Genomic DNA, 24084 nt, shown 5'->3' on the forward strand with positions numbered 1-24084 from the left:
TTTAAAATCTGGCTGAAAAGATGTTGAGGCTGTTCTGAGAAACTCAGTAACGTGACTGTTAGCGAGGACAGCACAATGTTTTAACTTGACAAATTTCATAGTACAGAAGAGAGATTCACCGCTGTAAGTTGACCTGTGTCGCAGGTGGCTGGGGGGGGGGGGAGCGACTCGGCCAGGATGCCCCAGAGGACTGGAAGAGGGCTTACGCCTTCCCCAGACCACGTGGGGGCGACCGCCCTGGCGGCTATGGGGACCACGGGTACAGAGCTTTGAAGCTCAACCCTGTAGGGGCCTGTGATCACTGCCAGGGGGCGCCCAGATGCCTTGGGAGCCCTAGACCTCAGCAGTTCCGTCCCACCCAGAAGAGCTGGGGGGAAGAGGAGCAGGGACACCCGGAGTGCTTCCGGGGATGCAGCTGGCACTTCCGCCACACTGGGGCATGTCGGTGGAAGATTGCCGGAACACACCTGGAGCACATCCGGGGGAATATAAAAGGGGCCGCCTCCCTTCATATTGTGATTAGAGTCGGGTGGAAGATGGACGAGGTCTGGAGGAGAGAGAAGGAGGTGGCCTGAAGAAGGAAAAGGCATTGTGTTGTGACCAAGACTTTGGGGAGTTGGGGACTATTGAGTACTTGTGTAAATATGGAGCACCAAAATAAACGTGTGTGGGGATGATTCAAACGTGTCTGCCTGTCTGTGTCCGGGTCATGTTCCACACCTGAAAACAGAAAAGAAGCCAAATGGCAAATTTCTGAAGATTAGGATATTTTGCTTCTGGGATTTATTTCCAAAAGTCAATTATAGACAAGCTTTTATTGCAATAATTTCAAAGCCAAATCTCCATGAAGCTCAATAAGTTCTGTTTCTATTGAAGTAACATCTAAGGAAAAAGCTGCAGCAACTGGACATCCATCACTGATGACATCAGTAACAAATGGATTCAGAATTAATTCAAAGCATGTTTCTGGTTGTTTCAGTTTCTCAAACCTCTTCTCAAAATCACGATAAAGAGTTTCTAAGTTTTCTTTGTATTGTTTTCAATTTATTGTCTTGAATTTTAATGTTCATAAAAGCAGCTAATCTTGATTTAATGTTGGAAAAGTAGTTGAATTTCTGTAGCCAGATATCTTTGAAAAAGCTTTATTTTATTTTGAAAGCCCCCAACTGATTTGGAAAGTTCTGTAATAATGTTATTCCTTCCTCAAAGTGCAAGATTTAAATATTGGAGGTTTTGCATTACATCTGTAAAGAACTTCAGATCTTGTACCCATTTGTGATTACTTTCATGAAAGCAATAATTGGTTCATAAAGGGCAACAAATTTATTCAAAAGATTGGTGTTTGACAGCCTTCTTACAATACAGTAGATTGAAAGGTCATTTGCTTTTTCTTCAACCTCGAGTTTATCAATAAAATTTCTAAATTCACAGTATATTTTGATATTTTCCCGTATGAAATTCATAATTTGTAAAACACAGTTTATGACATTGTTGAACTTGAAATGTTTGGGATCTTGTCTTATTTGCCCAGCTAGGCCAATCTTTTGACCTGCCATGGCTGGTTCTCCATCTTTCGCAATGCTGACAAGTTCATGCAGTGGCACTTGAGCATTTGACAAAACTTTGTCAAGGTACCTTTGTTATGTCAGCATCTTTTGTGGTTTCCTTTAAGCTTATCATGCAAGAATTCTTCTTTTACATTTCCATCATTTGTAGCATAGCAAATGAATATAGTTAGCTGGGGAATATCTTCAATGTCAGTGGATTCATTTATAGCTAAGCTGAAACTCGCACAGTTTTTAGAGCACTCTGTAGTGAACATGTGATTGCAGAACTTATTTCAGAAATGCGTCTCTCAGTAGTGTGATGGGAGATGTGAATTTGTTTGATTGCTTGTTTAAGTTTTGAGCTCTCGAGCAAGAATTTCCATCACATCACTCATATTCTTTTTTGCAAATTCCCCATGACTGTAAGGAAATATACTTAAAGTAATATTTCAAGCTATAACATCTTGCCTGAAGAAGCAGCCTGAGTTGCCTCGAAAGCTTGCATATTGTAATCTTTCTAGTTAGTCAATAAAAGGTGTCATTTTGCTTGACTTTTCTCTACATTCATAATGGCTAACACGGTACAACACCCTAGTACTACTAAAGCTATACAAAAGCTAGCTTCAGCAACTAAATCACTTTGCTTACAGAGAGAAAAAAGGAAATTTTGTTGAGTCACTAAATTAAATTTCAATAATTTTATCTTATTTTTTCATAGTTCTGATTTAGGAGGAAAATCACATGCAAAGTTTTCATGATAGGATTCGTGGTGACACTTTAAATTACTGCTTCTAAAGTGGCTTATAGCCGCTAGACAGATGAGACACAAAGCCTTATTATTCTTAACAGAGAAAACAAATTCATCCTCCCATTCTTGGTTAAAACCTCTGTTTTGTTCTTCGTATTTGTTTTACACGCACAGGGCTTCATAATGTTTCACCTGACAACGTTTGCTGATGCTGAAACCAGGGCACTATTTTTTCAGAAGTTGTATTTTGAGTAACTAGGCAAGTCCACAATGAAATTATATCCTTGATACTGGTGTGTCTTGTCTCCCCACTTTACTTGTTCAATCTGCATGTGATTTTTACCTATGCTCATGAAATGTGAGTAGTCATGAAAGTAACAATTTCAGGGGCAAAAGCAGCCAAAATGGGTCCCTTCGCAGATTTGAGAGGCTCATTTCATATTAATATAGAGAAATTTAGTTGTCTACAGAAGAGAGACAGCAATTCACATCTGGGCATCAGCATTCAATAATGTCACTAACAGTGCTTGAGAAAACTACACCCCTGGAGCTGTGGAAGAAGACAAGCAGTCTGGTGAAGCACACAGCTGGTCTCCTTTTAAAATTTCTGAATCTCACAAAATGTGTTGCTTTTAATCTTCCTAAAATGACATAGATGCACTATTTTAGTATATGTGCGTGATTTCAAGATCAATACTCAATAACACTACTGACTTGAAAAATGGACATACAGTATTTGGCAAGTTTTAAGGCGTATGTTTTCACTGTGGGATGCTGGTACCCTTAAACTTCATTATAAACACAAGTGCAAGCTAGGTACTTTTTAAATGTGTAAAAATTCTTCGCTTTAGGTGGCACGGTGGTGCAGTGGTACTGCTGCTGCCTCTCAGTAAGTAGACCAGGATTTGTATCCCGGGTCCTCCCTGTGTGGAGCTTCTATGTTCTCCTCATGTCTGGGTGGGTTTCCTCTAGGTGGGGTTTCTCCCACAGTCCAGAGACATGGAGGTTAGGTGGAATGGCAATGCTAAATTGACCCTAGTGTGTGGTTGGGGTGTGTGTGTTTTCCCCCTGAGATGGAGAGTTTGTTCCTGCCTTGTGTCCTATGCTACCTGGTATAGGATCCAGCAACCCCGTGATGCTGTTAGAAAATGACTGAATGACCGCTTCACTTTAGAATGCAATTTCATGTGGCAACTTTATTTATACCCTGATATTGAAGAAATAACTTTGACGTGAAAAATAAGGAACCTTTAAGAGTCAGGGTTGCAGGGGGCCACTGCCAACCCCAGAGGGAAAAACCACACAGTCCCACGGAGGTCATGCCAACAAAATTATAAACATTCAAACCCAGGTATGCTGGATGTGTGAAGCAGCAGCAGCAAGCACAGCTCTACCCCACAATTTTAGTGTGTATATATTTAAAAACACTGTATAATCACAGTGATCAATAAAAGGATGGAATATTTAAAGAGAACATTATTTGTATTGAGTAAACTCTATGTACTGTAAATGCCTAAGAATGTTGTCTTTGCAATTGAGTTTTAATACATAAAAATAATGTATTTATGTATTTTAATGAAAATGATAATAATCTGGAAAGATTTTGTCTTTGTAACTCTGAGGTGAAGTCAATCTTTGAAGCAACTTGTTTCTCCAATGTACATTTTCTGTAATTGGCCGGAAAATTTGTCTAATGAATTCTCTTTGGTGGGGATTGGTACTTACACTTACTGTTACTTTTCCATTTCCTTGTAATTTTTGTTTTAAAATACAGTACTTACTTTCGTGTATTCCTTGTAAAAGTATGTAAAACAGTTGCATCCATAATATATGAGAAATTAAGGTACACATACCTAATGTAATATGCAATAAATATTTAATGTTTATATTCATCTGACAATTGAATGTTGTCCTTGGGCTAAATGTGGTTTTACGATTTAACAGTGTATAAGAAACTGGCAGTCCACACTGAACTAAAATATTCCAAAACTGGAAAAGACAGAATAAAGCAAAGCAACTTTTTTTACTTGCTTATAATATTGTTACACAAAAACATATTTTTTTCTAAATAATCTTTAAATATAAAAAGCAGAGGACACAAAGTGAGACAGTTTTTAGCAGATGTAAATAGAGAGGAAAATTATATACAGTACTTGTTTTTTTGTTTTTTTCAGAAAAAAAGATCTGTGCTTAATTAAAAATATTTGAATTTATTTTGCTAATTTCACAAAGCAATCGACTAGAACTAAAATGTAGTACTAATACCGTGTTCTAAAAGTAATAATGTACAGTCACAAAGAATAAGACATGCTGTGATAATACAAATATATTTGAAAACTTTAAACTGCATTACAAGTTATGAAAACAGAGTGAGGCACTATTTTCTATCATTTGGCTAGTGCGTAATTCCCAGGGAAATATCATGAATATTAGAAAACAATAAAGAAACAAAACGTAAAAAAAATTGGAACAAAGCAGAACAAACCCACAGAAATGTGCACTGAACATTGGCAGTATTCGTTAACATCACTTTCTATGGCAATTCAACCTCATACTGGACCCTGCACTTTAACTTCTGAAACAGGAAAATAAATACTGAACATGTAGCACTGCCTCAAAGTGAAAAATATATATGTATATATTTATTAAGAGATAACAGTATAGTTTATAAATCATTTAAAAAAATCTTTTTCATAATGAACTGATACAGCGTAGTCTTCTGGCAGTTTAGAGGAATGACATTCAAAATTGAGAACATGTTGAAAGCGGCTCTAGCGTCTCTTATCATAATTTTCAAATATGCTCCACTCAGAAGAATCTGCAAAAAATAAAGGAAGCATATTATTACTGAATCATGAAAGTGTACAAGTAATAAACAGTGTACAGGGCTTATACAGAATGTACTCACCACCTTAGAGGTTTTCACAGTTTTTTGTTATACAACATTGAATCGCACTTGAATAAATTTTTCTTTTTTGACACTGATCAACAAAAAAAGACTTGCTGATCTGCAAAGTGATCTAAATTAATTATAACTATAAACCACACAATAATTGATTGCATACATATTCACCGTATTTCATATAACACACCTAAATCATTACTGGGGCAGCCAATTGGTTTAAGAAGTCACATAACTAAAAAAGCAGAGACCACCAGTCTGTAGTCACGGAGTTTCAGTTGACTATGGTCTAAATGCTGCTGTATCTGGAAGGTCATGCTGGTGGCAAGTCAGCATAGCGGCCTAACCTACCCAATGAAGTCAAACAAATACTCCAAGCAATTCTGTGAAAAGGTGACAAGTCAGGGAATGGAGACAAGAACAATTCCAAGTCATTTAATATTCCAGTAATACTAAGAAGGAGAAAGAGTATGGCACAGTTGTGAATTTGACAAGACCAAGGTATCCATAAAAACTGAGTGATCATGCAAGAAGATAACTAGTGTGGGAGGCCACCAAGAGACCTATGATAACTCTGAAGGAGTTACAAGCTACAGTGATTCAGACTGGAAAGACTGCATACAATAACTGTTGCCTGGGTACTTCACTAGTCGCAACTTTATGGGAGTGTGGCAGTGAGAAAACTACTGAAAAAAAACACATACATGACATCTTGGTTAGACTTTGCCAGAAGGCACATGGAAGACCATGAAATCAGTTGGAAGAAAGTCCTATGGCCTGATGAAGCCAGAATGGAGTTTTTTGGCCATCAGACTAAGACCAAACATTGCACATTATCAAAAATACCCCATCCCCAACATTTAGCATAGAAGTGAAAGCACCATGCATTGGGGATACTTCTCTCCTGCAGGCCTTGGAATACTTGTGAGAGTTGAGGATAAAATTAATGCACTAAAACACAGGCAAATCCCAAAGGAAAACCTGATGCAGTCTGCAAGAAACCTACACCTTCTGAGAAGATTTATTGTTTTTACATGACTCAAAGCCTAAAGCCACAGCAGAAATGGCTTAAAAACACCAATGTTAATGTCCTGGAGTGGTCACGAGTCAGAGTCCAGATCTCAATCCAATTAAGAATCTGTGGCTAGACTTGAAAAAGCTGTTCACTCACAATCTTAGTGAAACCTGACAGAGCTTGAGCAGCAGAGATGAATGGGGACAAACTGCAGTGTCCAGATGTTCAAAGCTGATACAGAGATATGCCTGTCCACACAGACTCAAAGCTGCCAAAGTTACCTCTACTAAATACTGACTTGAAGGAGGTGAATACTTACGCCATCAATTATTTTGTGTTTTATATTTGTAATTATTTTAGACAATTTTGCAAAGATCTGTTTTCACTTTCATTTTCTGCTGATCAGTGTCAAAAAAGACAAATTTAATATATTGTGATTCCATGTTGTAAAACAATAAAATGTGAAGGGGTGAATACTTGTATAGGTACCATAAATATACACAATATACAGTAGGAGATTAGATATTGACCAGCATGCAGTTTTCTGTGTATAATCTTAAAATAACATGACTAAATAAAATCATAGCAGTGTTAAGTATTTCCTAGAATATGTTAGCCACATCCTGAACCTTGAATTCCATGTGTTTTTGCAGAGTGACCACACTGATCACCCAGTATCCTAGTCTGCAGTGCTTTGTGATAAAGCACACTGTGAAAGGCTTTATATTCAATTGATTTTTTGTTAGATTTTGTAGCATCAACATAGGGTTGGATCTGCTTATAGTGGATCATGTCTTGATAATATCATAAAAAGATAATTTTGTAAAGGCTAATGCAAAGAATCTCAAAAAGGTAAATTCAGTTATGAAAAACATTAACTTTAACCTCTTCATATATATTTTCACAGGTTAAATTCAATACAAGAAAAAATATATATATCACTCACAAACATTAAGTATTTAAATACAGAACAAATGTCTTAGGGGCAGCACAGTGGCACAGTGGTAGCGCTGCTGCCTTGCAGTAAGGAGACCTGGGTTCGCTTTCCGGGTCCTCCCTGTGTGGAGATTGCATGTTCTCCCCATGTCTGCATTGGTTTCCTCCGGGTGCTCTGGTTTCCTCCCACAGTCCAAAGACATGCAGGATAGGTGCATGGTAATCCTAAATTGTCCCTGGTGTGTGTGTGGGGGCGGGGATTTGTTCCTGCCTTGAGCTCTGTGCTGGCTGGGACTGGCTCCAGCAGACCGCCGTGACCCTGTGTTAGGATATAGCGGGTTGGAAAATGACTGACTGACAAATGTCTTAGCCCTTACATTTAGGAATAATATATGTCAAGATTCAGTATATTAAATATTTATGGATATAGCTTAAAGTTCATAGTATGGCAAACAATGTGATTGCTTTTAATCCACACTGATAAAAGGATAAGTGTGTGTCAGTCTGTGTGTCTGTCTGGTTGCTATGTCTGTGTCATTCCAACAGATGGTGCATCACAAGCATTAACACTGCTTTTACGAATCCTATACCAAATAACATATAACAGAAACATATGTGTTGCAGGTGCACTGCAAATATTAACGCTAAGGCCTACATTGATTACTTAGGCTTCAACTCATCTTAGATGGGTAGCACAGTTGGTTGAATAAAACATGATAGCTACACCTTCGTCAAAATCTAATTAAAATTAAAGCTAAAGATTGGATAAATAACACTCCAGCCCACCAAAGTGTCTCACGAGATTCTTTCAACAGGTGAAATCACTGCACTTCTGCTGTTGGGGGCTAACAGAAGCAGAGATGAGCTCAGCAAACTACAGTGAAATGACCCAGCAAGGACTGGAAAGTGAGGAGATGTTGACTGCTTGGGAAAGGAGGGTTGTTAGGTGACTGTCATTACAGTAGCCACAATAGTTCTGAGAGAAATTTACGTCATAAAGTTTTGAGGGGCAGTAAGTGAATGTGCTTTGTGATGAACCAGCATTATGTCTGGGGTGGTTTACCGTCTCTCATCAGTTGCAAATTTAGGTTCCTTTAGGCAGGGTATAGCCCTAGAGAGGGTGCCACATTATTATAGGGCATCCACACTCAGTCATCCTGAAACCAGTTTAGAAAATCTTAGGGAAAACATTCCAGATCAGGAATTTGAATGTAGTACTCTGGTCCTGCTGTTTAACACTTATAACAGTGTTTGTCCTTCTGCTCTTTCATTATCACATGTTAACATGCTAATAATATTAGAAATGTCAGCTATTCACTCAGTTGGTTCTACATAAAATGTTATGTATCTGTATAATATGATAGTACAGTATCGGAACTTGCCTTCCATGATTCTCCATATTTATAGAAGTTTCCTTCAGAGACCAAGGTTCTCTCACACAGTTCAAAGGGGTGCTATCAGGGTGGCTGACATTGTTAAAGTGTCCCATTTCGGTACACTTTATCAGTGCATTATGAACCCGAAATAGGCTTAGTCTGCCAGGAGGTAAGACATTATAAATATTTTACTGTATATCCAACATTAATGAATACTTCATCCAACAATAATATTTTTGTAATGTTACTCATCCCATATCTTTTGTAAAGATGGTGGAGAAAATATTTTAGTCTTATTTTCATGCAAAACAATGATGAAAAAGTGATAAAATACAAGCCAATGGTAACCAATGCTGTTAAATGACAAATTATGTTGAAAAGGTCTATGGAAAAACCTGCATTTCTTGTATATGATGTAGAATGATTTTTCCAGGAAGTATCCATTTTGCGATATTTTAGCAAGAAATGTTTGTATTTTGTACATTTTGATAATACAACTGGCAAACTATCATTTGGATTATGCAATATGAGCAATATGAGATTTTTTTTCCTTTTTCCGTGAATGTTTTTCACATCGTCTACCACTGTGTAGAGTTGTTCTCCATTTGCTTATATTATATCATAAACTATTTTTGATATCTGTTTTGCATGAAAACGTGAGATTACAATTTTTTTTGACTATCATTACAAATTAAATAGAATAAGTAACAGTAAGAAAATATAATTTTTCAATGGAATATTCCTTGTGGAGAAAATCTCTTTGAGCCCTTAAGGTATATTGTTTTCCTGCAAGAAGCTGTTTTATTGACATAAATTAAAACCAAAAGAAAACATTTGATGTAATTGTGAAATTATATCAATCAGTTAATAAAGTGGATGTTTTATGCAGTATACTGCTGAACAACAAACTTTAAAACATTTTTGTGCATTGTTCACATTTACATACCAGGTTCTTCGTTCCTTCTGCCCATGAGCCCAACAAAAGAGTCCAGTTTATGCCCTACAAAAAAAAAAGAAAAAAAACATAATGACCTTATTATTAATTGAAAATATGTTTTGTAAAACCAGTCAATGGGGTTGTTAGATGTATTTTCTCTTTTTTCAGGCTAGTATTAGTTTTACTGCTGCTAATACCTTTATTATGTGACTCTCCTAACTCACTGCCCACTTGCCTTAAGAATTAAGTTACTTCCTAAATGGGGTTCTGCTTTTGGTCTGCATAAACAATTGCTTAATGGTAGCTGGTCCCCCTTCAACAACTGAACACTCAACTGATTTCAATTTAGAACATTACTGGTGCCTTAATAATCACAGAAACCTGGTTTCTGAAATGTCAGGTAAACCCTTACTCCAGAATGGGAAATCAGGTTATTGTCCTGTGAGAATCGTGGTTAACAGGAGTAGATTTATTATCCGATTATATGTCCATTTAAATCCTTAACAGGGCTACCACCAAGGATTTTGTAGTCTGTGTTTCTGCAACCATGGGTAGAGGAATCGGCAAAAAAAAATTTCCAGAGGCAAATGTGTGGGTCATCGCATTGTTCCTTTTCCTGGCTGAAATAATCTCTCTTAATATTTCAGAAATTGCTAAATTTATGTTGATGAGCTAAAGTGCTAAACTAAACAACAAAATTTCAAGAGCAATAGGGCAACATGTTAAAAGTAACATGTTAAGTAGTCTGATTACTTTTTAAAATAACTAGGGGCCTTGCCCCCTGCTCACTTAGCTCGCCAACCTCCGCCCCGGCCTGCGCTACGCGCCAGCCATTTCACATCTCTGCCGCTCGCATATGTGGATTTTACTTTTACCAAACAACAAATCGTTTAATTCTCGTGGATACGCCTCTTCATTGGGAAGAAACACTACTTTTCCCTGATGACAACATGAATTAGACGATCTACAAGTCTCTGACTTAAAGTTTAAAACCAAACAATATATTTGATCTCTTTTTGCTGTTCCGTTATTTCACAGAGTAATAATTTCCATTTGTTTGTGCTTATGCAATCTTTACTATCATTTTTTGAGACTTTTGAATTTTAGTACTTTCATCATCTCTAACCTGTTTTTAAATTCTTTATGATGTTCTACTTTGTTATCTACTCTTTGTCTTTTATTTTCGGCCCCAGGCGTGGTTGAATCTCTTGGCACAAAGTCTCGTCTCTTAGGATCTGATAGTATCTCTCTGAAAAAATCACATCTCATCACAGGCTAAAAAGTCTCGTCTTGTCCCAGGATTTTTTTATTATAATAGAGAGATGAGTAACATAGCGCAATAACTTACTGAATACCTGCATTATTATTATTCCAGTAGCACTGGGTGTAAGGCAAGAAGCACAAGTACCGAGTCCTTTTCTGGGTTCAGATGCACAGCCAAGCAGAAATGAGTGTGCTATGTACAAACTGATATCATAAACCTATACGTAAAGCATTGATTTGACTAAACATATGTTATAAATATAACATATATTAACATATTCCTTAGAAGGCTGGCGTCCTTCAACATCTGCAATAAGATGCTGCACATGTTCTATCAGACGGTTGTGACGAGCGCCCTCTTCTACGTGGTGGTGTGCTGGGGAGGCAGCATAAAGAAGATTGACGCCTCACGCCTGGACAAACTGGTGAGGAAGGCAGGCTCTATTGTAGGCACGGAGCTGGACAGTTTGACGTCTGTGGCAGAGCAACGGGCGCTCAGCAGGCTCCTGTCAATCATGGAGAATCCACTGCATCCACTAAACAGTATCATCTTCAGACAGAGAAGCAGCTTCAGCGACAGACTGCTGTCACTTTCCTGCTCCACTGACAGACTGAGGAGATTGTTCCTCCCCCACACTATGTGACTCTTCAGTTCCACCCGGGGGTGGGGGGGGGGGGGGGGGTAAACGTTAACATTATACAAAGATATTGTCAGTTTTTTTACCTGCATTATTATCAATCTTTAATTTAATATTGTTTTTTGTATCAGCAAGGTGCTGCTGGAGTATGTGAATTTCCCCTTGGGATTAATAAAGTATCTATCTATCTATCTATCTATCTATCTATCTATCTATCTATCTATCTATCTATCTATCTATCTATCTATCTATCTAAAATGCAAAAAATGATCACAGGTGACATGCTTATTTTAAGATTGATAATGGCCGATGATGGTTAACACTTTTTTTTTGTGCAGTTTGATGACATCAGAGTGTTTTGACAAAGGAGAACTCCAGATGATTACTTGCACATGTAAGTGCAGATTTTTAAGAAACCAGGTTTCTGCCCTAATTGGATTATTCACCTTAATCTGGTTTTATGTGTGTGCATATAAACACACTTACTCTCAGTTTCACTTACAGCATTACCAGCTTGTGTTTTTTCTTATTTTGAATTGTTACAATTTTCATATTTTTCAAGTGTGTAACTGTATATTGCTTTATTTCTTGAATATGTTGAGATACTACCAGGGATGCTGATTCATAGAGAGATTCTAGACTTTTCCTGCCATCTGCTCTACACATCCTGTTATGTCAACGTACGGCAGAGTTGGGTTTAATTGTCACAAGGACAAAAAAATCAATAATGTCGAAATAACTAAATCCCAAAACACAAAGTAAAAATCAGAGTCAGGCAATGGGATGCTTAACTCTGTAGGAATATAATTGAACACTGGAGAATAGTACAAGCTGGGACTCTGATTGGACATCATTGCCTTCCACTAAGCGTTCATTTGGTGGCCTCAAAATAAAACATAAATATCCACTGTTATAAGGAATTGATGAGCTGCTCAGAGCTGTCGTGTACAGCAAGAAAAGTGAGCAAAACAAGAAAAACTCAAGGAATTGAAAGGAGTAGCGGTGAGAAGCGTGTAGAAGTTGGACGATGGGAAGAATAGGGAAGGATAACATCAATACAGAAAAGCCTTCCTGGTGGTGCCATTGTAGTCACTTCTCATTAGGCAGGCACTGTATTTCAAAGCTAATTTCTGCAAGGTACTTAGATCTCTTATATTCAAACTTGTCCCATTAATTAGAGACAATAATAAACTACAAAATCATAAAAGCCATTTTAGCTTTTTCTCCATGTTTGTTTTATATTTCCCCTTTTAGCCTAAAGAATGAACAAATGGCAGTGTTTCTTTCAGCCCTTCATCTCATTCTTTGTATGTTTTCTATTAGCTTGTCTGCTGTATACAATTACAGGGAAATTAAGTCTTTTTTGATGTTTTTAAGAAAACATAAAAGAAAGAAGGTTGACTTGTTCAGAGTGCATTGTCCAATTGTACAATTTCAAAAGCTCCTAGTCAAAACACTTTTTTAGATTTGAAAAAATGCCTTACATTTGTATTCACCTGGTATTCAGTGAGTGTTATATAAATATTTGAAAATAATTTGCAGCATTCAGTTCATGGTACTTTCAATGTAGAGAGCATTAATATTTGTTTCTTCCTTATTTAAGATACATGTGAAATGAAACACTAGTACTTGGCTGGCAGTTTATTCTGGTAATGGGTACGTATCTGAAATTGGGTCATTTGAATTTGTTCATTAAAAGCCAGCAAATCTGCCTCTCTGTAAGTCTCTTGTTTATTATGATTTTGAAACTATAGAGGCATGGATGGCTCTATGGCACTGTGGTTACTCCTGCCACATGTCATGGATCCAGTGTTCTCAGTTAGAATTCTGAAATGGTGGTTGACCAGGTGAAGTGCACATTCTCCCTGTGCCTAAATGGGTTTACCCGTTTTTCTACCCAATTCAATATTGGCCCAATGGAAGTGATGATTGGATTGTATGGAGGACTGGCACCACTTCAAGGGCCAGTTTGCATCTGATTCTGTCAGGATAGGCTCTAGCCCCTGGAGACCATGAACTGGATTAGATGGGTTTGACTATTCATCCCAGTCACAGCTGGTTTCTGCCTTGCACCAGATAATCCCAGACTAGATTAAAAGATGGATGAATGGATAGCTCAGCATTGCTTCTTTTGAGGAACACTGCTGGATCACACTTCCAAGAAATTGTGTTTGAAGCCTAGCCTGTTCATGTTGTGCATGCAGTCTGCATGTTCTCCTCATGTTTATGTGGGTTGTCTTCTCACATCCCTTACATGTGTGTGCTGGGCTTTTTAGCAAATGTAAATTGTTCCTTCCTGCCTTGTGCTCAGTGCTGCCCAGACAGGCCCATGGCCCTAAAGTTGATCTAAGCCGGTTTAATATATTGATAGACGGATAGAACTTTATCCCAGTCTATAGGACCATATAGAAGAATAGACACATCTTTTAAATTTTCCAAGATACAGTATTTGCAATTTTCATTAATTTGATATATTTTGTGCAGATACATGATTTATCTTGTTCTCCTACAACACATATCATTCAGAGTTTGCCATTTATCATGTTGTAAATTGTATAATTCAGAGTTTAAAACAAACTCCTGCAGCTTTTATATTAACAGACAGCACATTGACACATAACTAAATGAATGAGGGATAACGTTTGAATCCCAGCCCAGTCACTAAATCTGTTGGGTTTGTACATTAGGCTGATTGGTAACTGTAAATACTGCTTCCACAAACTTGCATGCCCATCTTTAATTTGATTACTTCTTTTCCTTCCAACTGCATTTTCTTTTACGTTCTACAAACTGATCACAATTTTGCCCTCTCTGTGACAGCGCATGGTGGATTTCAAGTTGAGAGATCACAATGTGATTCCTGTGTTCCAAAAATAAAAATACGCCATGCTGAAAACGGGTAGTTAATAACTTAATTGGCAATTAATTCTCTTTATTAACTTAATTCTCACCAATTATGTTAATAACTTAATTGGATGAGAATACTTGAAAAGTATATTTTAAACAGGAGGCCTGCAATGTACTAATGGCTGCGGGGAGAGAGTTTTTAAAATGAGGAGAGTTTAGCTGGGGTGGTAAATTCATTCATGTGAAGTGCTAGAAAATGAAGAGCAAAGAAGAAATTTTAATATGTTATTTGTGTGCATAGCTTATGGGTTGGTGAGAAACACCTGTTTATTTAATTAAAAACACATACAGGAAGAAAATGTGGCATTTTATACACTTGTTGACTAGATGCACATTTCTTAAACCTTAAACGCTATTTTAAAGTGCTGTACTTTGCTACAGGGAAGTTTTTAATTCACAAAACACATTTTAAAATGGAAAATGACCAAATATTCGTTTTAGCCAACAGTGGAACAATTTTCATTGTTGCTATGCGATAGAAATTGCTTCTCCCTTTTATTTTAATTAGCATGTATTATTATAATGACTTATTCTTACTAATTGCCCATAGGTGTGAGCTGTTAGAAGTGACATTTAGCAAATACTTTATATGCTACAAACATACACCCTCCACCCTCACACATAGCAAATGGCGTACATTTTAGTGCACGTAAACAGCTCATCCTCTTAATTGGTGTCTGAGATCAGCAAGACGAAGGCTGTGAGGTCATATAATTGTATACATGCATGGCGGAGAATCTGCCGTTTGAGATTAGAATTCATGACAACTGTGTATGAGTAATATCTCTGACGTACATTCTTTGTTTTGTAAGAATATAAAGGAATAAAGTATTGCAGAGCATACCACATTAAAGGACCTACATTATGTGAAATGCTGTGACACGGTGAGGCAGAGGGCAGGACAGGGCTGTGTGTCATCTCTGGCAGACTGTTGAGCTCTGAGTTATACAGTACAGCTCTATTCTTCCTTCTTGCAATTTCTACTATACTTTGGCACACATCTCCGCTACCAGTGAAAGCAAACCCTAGAATCTTGACCTTAAAACAATTACATTGGATGTTTTTCTTATCAGTCCAATAGGTTTGGTTGTCTTATAGTAATTGTTTTCTATAGCACTACAAAAATTTTCAAAGTGCACAATGATATATGGAGTACATGGCACTGCATAGTTTTAAAGCAAAAGAAAAAGTGCACAAAGCTGAAATTCATACAATTTGACTTACTTTTGCGGGTGATCTGTCCATTGGCTGAAAGAAATAAAAGAGAGAATATTTCAGAATAATAAAGTGATCCATTCTATACTGAATGGCTTCAAGACAATGTTATTTCTGAAAAAGATATAGAAAGATCAATAAAGATTTAGAAATATTTTATCTAAAAAATAGACACTTGAAATTAATTTCAGATTTCTATTCAATCTTCTTTATAACATTATTTATTATAGGAAAAAAAATGCATTATAGCATTTTCTTAATAATTGAGAACATTTTACTGCCCTGTTAAATTTTTCAGTAAATTTGGCAAGAAGTTTCATTGTAGTTACTTTAATTTATTTTAACTTTGAACTGTCACCTCCTAAAGACATGCATAGAGTTGATTGTGACTCTAAACTGGTCCTATTTGCATTATGGGTATGTGAATTATATATACTTGTTTATATTATATTGTGTATATTATATATACAGTTATACTTCCTTAGAAGACTGGCATCCTTTAACATCTGCAATAAGATGCTGCAGATGTTCTGTCAGATGGTTGTGGCGAGCGCCCTCTTCTACGCAGTGGTGTGCTGGGGAAGCAGCATAAAGAAGAGGGACGCCTCACACCTGGACAAACTGGTGAGGGAGACAGACTCTATTGTAGGCATGGAGCTGGACAGTTTGACATCCGTGGCAGAGCAACGGGCGCTGAGCAGGCTCCTGTCAATAATGGAGAATCCACTGCATCCACTAAACTGTGTCATCTCCAGACAGAACAGCAGCTTCAGCGACAGACTGCTGACACTTTCCTGCTCCACTGACAGACTGAGGAGATTGTTCCTCCCCCAAACTATGCAACTCTTCAATTCCCCCCGGGGTGGGGGGGCAAACGTTAACATTATTCAAAGTTATTGTCTGTTTTAACCTGCATTTTTATTACTCTTTAATTTAATATTGTTTTTTGTATCAGTATGCTGCTGCTGGAGTGTGTGAATTTCCCCTTAGGATTAATAAAGTATCTATCTATCTGAATGTGAACTATGGACTAGTGAACCATCCAGTGGTGACACCTACTTGGCATCCAATGTTGCCAGGATAAGCTGTGGCTCCCCCACAACCTGGAGCTGAATTAAGCAGTGCAGTCATGGCGGGATGTGCCACTGGGGATGGACTGCATATCTCATCCAAGTCTCATTCCGGCCTTGCATCCAGACCAGCCACACTCCAAAAACTGGTTTAAATATGTTTACTAAATGAATAGAGTAGCTATCAAATTAGCTTATTGAATTTAAAAATACACAAATGAATGATAAATTGATTTCTTCAGAGTTTTAATGAAGTGAACTAAAAGCGTACTTAACTTCTAATGTGTGTTATGCTCTTAACTCTGTTAGCAATCACAGAGCATAAAGAAAATCTAAAGACGTATCCAGGTTGAGCTCTCATGAAAGCAAATACCGGTCATTCAAATTATACAGCATCTTGAGGTCATTGTGACCTGATCATCAGAAGCTCATGCTTTGTATGCTTAAATGATGGCAACCATGAATGTGAATCCAGAAATTATTTCTAATAACATGGAAAAATAACATTCCTTTTGTAATATGAACATGTGTATGCTCTTATTGAGCTTAAAATATCTAAGCTATTTAATTCAAAATATAAATACGCAGAACCAGTAAAGGCCAGCACCATCCTTTTCAAGGTAAACTCACTCAAGATTCTGGCACTTCTAGGACTACATATGGTGTCAGGCAAGCAGTCTCCAAGTTCCACTTTTCACAAAGTCTTCACATGTTCTTGATAGTTATTGTACAAGGCAGAAACAGATTGATATATGCCTCCATAATTTCAAATGGCTATATTAGGATAGCACTTCATTGAAAGTCTCCCTTTGCTAAAACCAAAATTAAACAAAGCATTTGCAAGGAAAGCAGGCAGGAAGCCATCTTCCTCAATGTCATCCTCCAGATATGAAAGAAACTGTGACAGACAGACAGACAGACAGACAGGCAGGCAGGCAGGCAGGCAGGCAGGCAAATAGATAGATAGATAGATAGATAGATAGATAGATAGATAGATAGATAGATAGATAGATAGATAGATAGATAGATAGATAGATAGATAGATAGATAGATAGATAGATAGATAGATAGATAGATAGATAGATAGATAGAAATTTGTAAAGTAACTGAAAGTGAGAGATGTGGCCATACAAATTGCATGTAAAGAGCCTGGCCATTAGCAGGAAGAAGGCATAGTGTAACAGAGCAAAGAGATCTGTTAGAAAGTTGTGTGAATGAAAGGAGTGAAAACATGGTTTGAAAATTTGAGGTTCATTCACAGATTTGTCCAAAATCAACAATAATAATGTAACATGGTTGACAAAGTCCAGGTAAAAACAAAAACGCACCAACTGATTTACAAGTACAGAAAACTAGGAGCTGGAGAATACAGCAGAAATAAGTGCTGTTTGTTTTACGAGAGCCCATTTATTTTTAAAATTGATTTAGGATAAATTCACAGAAATTACCATTACAAAGCAAAGGCATGAAAGAGTAAGTTCTTAACAGTGAACGACAATACTGTAGGTAATACTATCATAACTGAAAAATAAGTTATAAAGATGATTTTCTCTCAAAGCAATCAAACGAAGCATCCAAATTAACCATCCATCCATGCTTTTCTCTGTCCATTGAATTCAGGCCAGGCTGTAAAGCCCTGGAGCCTTTCTTAGTGTTAATAAGCTGCCACAATGCATGGCATTTGATTAATCAATGGGTTAATATCTTCTTTCTTAAGTGAGTTTAAATTTTTAATTGTATTACAAATTAATTTGAATAAATGTTTAATATAGTGTGCATTTTAATAAAAGATATTATATGCACTGTTAAAAAGCTTCTAAAAACTCTACTGACGTACTTATAAAATTCCATGATTAAAATCTCTCACATTCATTTAGGATATAACGCACTGCTTTACATTTTAATGCTCTCTGTTTCTTTCCAAAGCCACTAAGGAAATCCAGGACCTTTGAGGGGGCGTGGTTACTTGCTAAGAGGTGGAGTCACTTAGTGCTAAATGGGCCACCTACTACTGAAGGCTTCTTAAAACTTTGTATTGACGTATTGTGTGTGCATGAGTTGTGGATGAGTCAGTTGAGAATGCTAGCACCATAAAGTTACTGTCTTTTTTATCTCAGTCTCACCTGATGCTCTTTTCCCCATTAAACCTACAAACTGATGGGGCTTAGGTTTTCTGGTGATTCGTCTAAGGATTTCTTGAAATGAATCCGGTGCCAGCCACTCATCCTACAATAACAGAAAGACAGGCGTTAGCAAGAAAAGAGTGCAGTGCAATACTGAGTTCATTATTAACTCAATTAGATTATATTGTCAAGTTGATTATATTATTTTCTCCAGTAGGAACGGATGCGTCATGTGGATAGAAAGCTTAAGACAGTCTCTTCATCAAATTAAAACTCAACTGCATTTCACACTCTTACTGCTGCTAGATCCTCCTGCTGAATGGATCAGTAACTCGATTTACTGTATTTCCGAGTGACTAGACACTGGACTTGCTGGTGTCGCAGCAATTTGGGCTGCTGTCTCGTGGCTCCAGGGATATTTTGTTTATTTGCAAACTGACCCTACGACGAAAAGATCCTTATGATACCAACGCAATAATGAGGCTTCCCGTTTAGGATCAGTCGTCCTGATTGTTGTCAGTCAGCTGAACTGCAACGATTACGCGAATCTTTAAAAGCGATTAAATGTGCAGGGTAGAGCGAGCATCAAGTGCAGGTATGTCTGCGCAGAAGTCCAAAACAACCGCAGAGCACCTTTCATTGTTGTCCTTGCGCGATAAAGCACTATGCGTTTGTTAACATTTGTTAACCGTAAACTCAGCTTTCTGTAGAAATGCTATATATTAAAAAAAGAAGAAAAAAGATCAAAGGGAACTTGTTTAGCTTTGTCTCAAAAGCATCGGAGCTGAAGCACTCAACCCGGTACTATTCTAGTTACAAACAACCGTAATGTATAAATGCGCAATAGAAAACAACAAATTTAAGATTTCGTGAGGCAATCCCTGCTGCTTCACAATTCCAGAGTTTTAAGTTCTAATAGGCGCGCCTGTTTTTCTCCACATCGTAAAGACTTGCATCTAAAATCGACTGGTGACTCTGAACTGCCCCACTGTGAATGAAGGGCTACTATCCTTTACATTTTACTGTAGGGATTACACAGCAAATCTATACTTGATAAGCGGTCTTATAAATGACCAGGCGCTAAAAGTAAGAGAGTTTTATCAACAAACCCGACAAACGTTCGACTTTACTGTTTATGAAACCTCACAATTTTAAAGCAAAAGAGGAACAACTGTGTGTTTTGATTTGATCTTTCTAACCGCGCCGTTCATTTGTGCACTGAATGAAAAGTGCATAGGCGTGGGCGCGTCTCAGCAAAGCTGCCGATTTAAGGATCTCCGTCTGCACTCACTGGATCGCTGATGATGAGGATCAGCTGGAATCGTACGGGACTGAAGTATACCGAGAGATAATTCGACGGCAATAAACTGGACAGACGCCAGAATTAATACCAGTGCTCTAGGACAATGTGTTACATTGAAATAGTCAGGATTACAAACTGTTATTTTGTGCGATACTTGTTAAAAGTGTTAACGCGCTATTTACTTGCTGATACATGTATAATACTTCAAAGAGCGGCAAGGAGGCGCAGTGGTTAGCTTTACTGCCTCAAACATTCTGCTTCCATTGCTCATGCGATGTCTTTGATGAGCCAACACCATCTACCTACAAGTGCACTGTTAAAAATAAAGGTGCCAAAGTGGTTCTTCCTAAGGAAACTATTTTAGGTTCGCAAAAGATAAATCCACACGAAGGCTCCAGAAAGAACCTTTATTTTCTTAGATCCGTTAACAGGCTCCATAAATAACCATGAATATACGATAACAGACTTGTAAAATACTAAAGGGTTCCTGGTTTTAAAAAGACCCTCCCTGCATAAAGTAACACAAGCGAAGTTCAGGTTTTCTTGATCTGTTCGTATCATGTAGCCTACCGTACATTAGATTTCTGTTTTGTCCACGTATTAGGAACCTTTTCAAAGCATAAAGTACCAGTTTTCATGCAAAGAAGCCTTTCCAGCATGAAACAGTCCTTTGTAAAGCAATGGAGCTATACCAGGAACCAGACATCCCAGTATCGTGCCATTACAGAACCGTAATCTTTAACAATGTGGTTGAGTTTTCTTTGAATGTTCCGGATTTTCTTCCCATTGTTGATTCTGACTGATGGAGTGAGTTCTTGCCTCGCTTATAACATGCAATTTTGAGAAAGTTACCTTTCTATAGAAGATATTGGAGGAATAAAGAGGGTTTTTTTGTTGTTGAATAAACATAATCCATGCGTGTAGGTGCATATTACCTATATCTAGCAACAGAATACAATAAACATTTAGATGTTGCGTGGTTGCATAAGAAGAATGCGCATAATGTAATTTATTAAATGTATACTTTCGCTTTTTTTTTTTGTTATATTGAATTGGAAAGAACTATGCAGTGAAAACGATTTCATTCGACCCATTTCAGTATTTGTTTTCAGTGCCATGAATGGATTACTTAATCAAGGTTGGTTATCTTTTCTCCCATCCACCCATTTTCTCTTTATTGCGCAACGAGGATCAGGGAGCAAATTCGCCATCGGGCGTAATATTTAATAACGGTTAATACCTTGCACTTCTTAAAATTAATTGTCCTGCCTCTTTCTGAATACATTTACTCACGAATGTGGAAGGTTACCACCATAATTAAACTAATCTCCAAAAGCGCCGCGCTTATTATAAAGGGGCTTCATGAGAGATGCCGCTCAGTTTAAAAAAAAACAAAAATCACGTAAATCACAAGTGCTGAGGTCGAGGTCAGCTCAAAACTATAGGCTGCTCAAGACTGGATGAGACCCCCCAGTTCATACAGCAGAACACACTGAGTGTTCACTCACTTGAATTATTGCGTTCAGTTCCGACTTTCCCGAATCCAATCTTGGCTTTCCTTTGCGTGTTTTGAATTGCAAAATGTTTTCAAATAAATGGCTGGCAGGAGAGTTTCTGATAGAGGTTCATATTAAAAATATCTGCCTCCTCCCCAGAGCTGTATCATAACCTCTGATTTTACAAAGCTAAAGATCAATTATTGTGCAGCCTCGTTGTGTTTGCAGTAGCATCTCGCCTAATACATTCGGCTAATATATATTTGGCTAAACAACAGTGCACTATATAGTTATTTGCTTTTTTACTTAGTTTATAATCTCCCGTCAGCGCTTTTTATGGTTTATTACATTTAGCCTCTCAGCCGCCCGGCAATGTCAAATCTAAAATACCATTACATTTCAGAGATGAACAACGTCTGGGGCAAAAGTAATCAGTTTTAGTAGCGACCCGGCGGCATGCATAAGTAGTCCCTAGTGATTAATAAAAGATAAAAGAAACGTAACTCGAATGGGACTAATCGATGTCAAATGAAAGACGGTTTGTAGACTTCGCACGCATGGAGCAAAAGTAAGAATAATTACGTGCTACATAACTAATTAGACTACTGATTTATCCAGCTTACCGCGTTAAAGAGAACGAGAAATCAAAATGGCCCTTTATAGCCATTAAACATGTTCCATTAGCGCATCCTTTATGTGTTTGAAATACATTTTTATCTGTCAGGAGAGCACGGGAGGGAATGCAAGTGAGTGCCAACATGCCGAGGGGGACGCATTTTTCTCCTGGATGGTATCCTGGGACGCAGCTCACAAATGAAAAAAGTATGAAAAACAAACAATAAATCTCGAAAGGTGTGATCTGCAACATCTCGTTGTTTTCTAGCAGCTTTTTTGATTGAACATCGTATGGCGACTTTACGTTAATTTTATTATTCTTAACAGTGCGCATATATCTCGTGAAATTAAATCGGCGTTTATCTCACAATAGGATTTTATTTTTCACAAACAAATAAATATACGCTGTCACTCAATTTTCAACTCCGTCCGACTAGTTTGCAGGATTCTGCTTATGAGCACAACGCGTTATAAAGGAAACGAGCACAATTCAGAAGCCGTCTGAAAAGTAGGCACGCGCCGGCAGTTTCATTTTTGTAAGACGTCTGGAAATCGATCCATTGCAAGTGGCTACTTGTACACTGCAAAATAAATAAATCAAATGAACTTTTTAGTCTATGCAACAGCGCGATGCGTTTAATCTGTCAATGTCATTAGCCATTAAGGTACTAATAACGGTGACGTTATGCTAGATATCCGACCTTGAGAAGCGAGGTCCCATTTGAGACACACACCTGATGAAGTCTCCACAGCCCAAACGATGTGGCTCCAATCTTCTGATTTGTGCTTTAAGATAATCTTTGTCTGTTCCCCTTTTCTAATGAACTAGGTGTTTAGATTTTTGTTGTTTTAATTTCCCTTGCCTTGTAAATTAGTATGCTTGTTGTAAAAAAAAGATTACATTTCAGGACTGGATAGCACGCAGTAAAATGTCATTTAAAAAACTGATGATATACCACAAACAGTTTGCAGATTAATCGAGTGATTTATTGAGCTTAACGTTTCTTACCTGCATTTGGTTACTCTCAGTCAAGTATCGCAGGTCATCAATGGGGACCACTTCTTCGCAGAAGACTTCAGTTAAAACAAGAAAAACTACGGCAACAGCAAGCAATAGTTTCATCGTGCAGGTTGAGGAGAGTAATAATGTTAAACAGCTGTATTGTTAGTTTTGATTTCTCCGGTGCAAGGTAGAAAAGCAGAGGAGGGAAAGAGATAAAGGATGACGAAGAGAGAGCAAGAAAGAGACAGAGCGAGAGACAGAGAGAGAGAGAGAGAGAGAGAGAGGATGAAGCGTGGTAGAGCAGATGCCAGTCTCTCTCAGCCCGTTCGAGGCAGCTGGAACCAGGAAAGAAAAAATACTTGGCGAATTTAACGACTTTCTTCAAGTGAAAAATTCCAGCGGTATCTTAGCAGGTCAGCTTGTCTTGAAAAAGCGGAAAGAAACCGTTGTTTTAAGGGGAATAGGAAACTGCAAAATTGCGCACACTCTGCAACAATAGTCTCAAAGCGGAGTCTGAGTAGACGCGACTTTATATACGAAAAAATGGGGAGGTGTCAGGCATTTTTATCTGCCAAAATGCGCTCTTTTGGCAGGTATAAACGGTAAAGCCCCTCAATGACTAATTTCCGTTTATATTTTCTCCACTTAATGATCGATATTCGATTTAAACAAAGTCTGGGAGACCGGTTTGCCCTCTAATATGCCCAGCAGTGGGTTTCAGTGTGTCCTTTGAGACGCAGGTTGACAATCTTCCAAAAAATTCGATGACGCAAAACTGAATGACTACGTGACGTCGTGAAGGCTTTTATAGAACGTCAATGACAGATTCACATTCATCAGATAAATGGATATCCTTAAATCAATTGGGCATTTCTAACTAGTTTTGTGAGGTGAAATTAAATTAACATAAGATAACGTTTTTTTAAAGTTGTTTCATGGTGTAAGTTTTTGCATTCTGTATATATACATATTTTCTATAGTCAGTGTCCT

At 37.7% G+C, this 24084-nt stretch overlaps 1 protein-coding gene across 1 annotated transcript; it reads right to left on the reverse strand.

Moving 5' to 3' along the window:
- Window positions 1-4154: 4154 nt before the first annotated feature.
- Window positions 4155-23807, reverse strand: LOC114663954 (protachykinin-like). The gene is made up of 5 exons (XM_028817914.2): window positions 23101-23807; window positions 18678-18780; window positions 15494-15517; window positions 9471-9524; window positions 4155-5113 (listed from the first exon to the last, which is right to left on the reverse strand). Exons 1-5 carry the CDS (start codon window positions 23212-23214, stop codon window positions 5067-5069), a joined length of 342 nt encoding a protein of 113 aa, XP_028673747.1. The 5' UTR covers window positions 23215-23807; the 3' UTR covers window positions 4155-5066.
- Window positions 23808-24084: the final 277 nt, after the last annotated feature.

The sequence above is a fragment of the Erpetoichthys calabaricus genome, chromosome 13 (genome assembly GCF_900747795.2).
Source record: "Erpetoichthys calabaricus chromosome 13, fErpCal1.3, whole genome shotgun sequence".
Lineage (NCBI taxonomy): Eukaryota > Metazoa > Chordata > Cladistia > Polypteriformes > Polypteridae > Erpetoichthys > Erpetoichthys calabaricus.

What these genes read in the sequence shown, in the direction of transcription:
- LOC114663954 (XM_028817914.2), bottom strand. Translation starts at nt 23,214, where the DNA reads ATGAAACTATTGCTTGCTGTTGCCGTAGTTTTTCTTGTTTTAACTGAA. An exon ending in AATGGGGAAAAGAGCATCAG is followed by an intron (nt 15,518 to 18,677) that starts GTGAGACTGAGA and finishes TATTTCTTTCAG; the next exon opens with CCAATGGACAGATCACCCGC. An exon ending in TGGACAGATCACCCGCAAAA is followed by an intron (nt 9,525 to 15,493) that starts GTAAGTCAAATT and finishes TTTTTTTTGTAG; the next exon opens with GGCATAAACTGGACTCTTTT.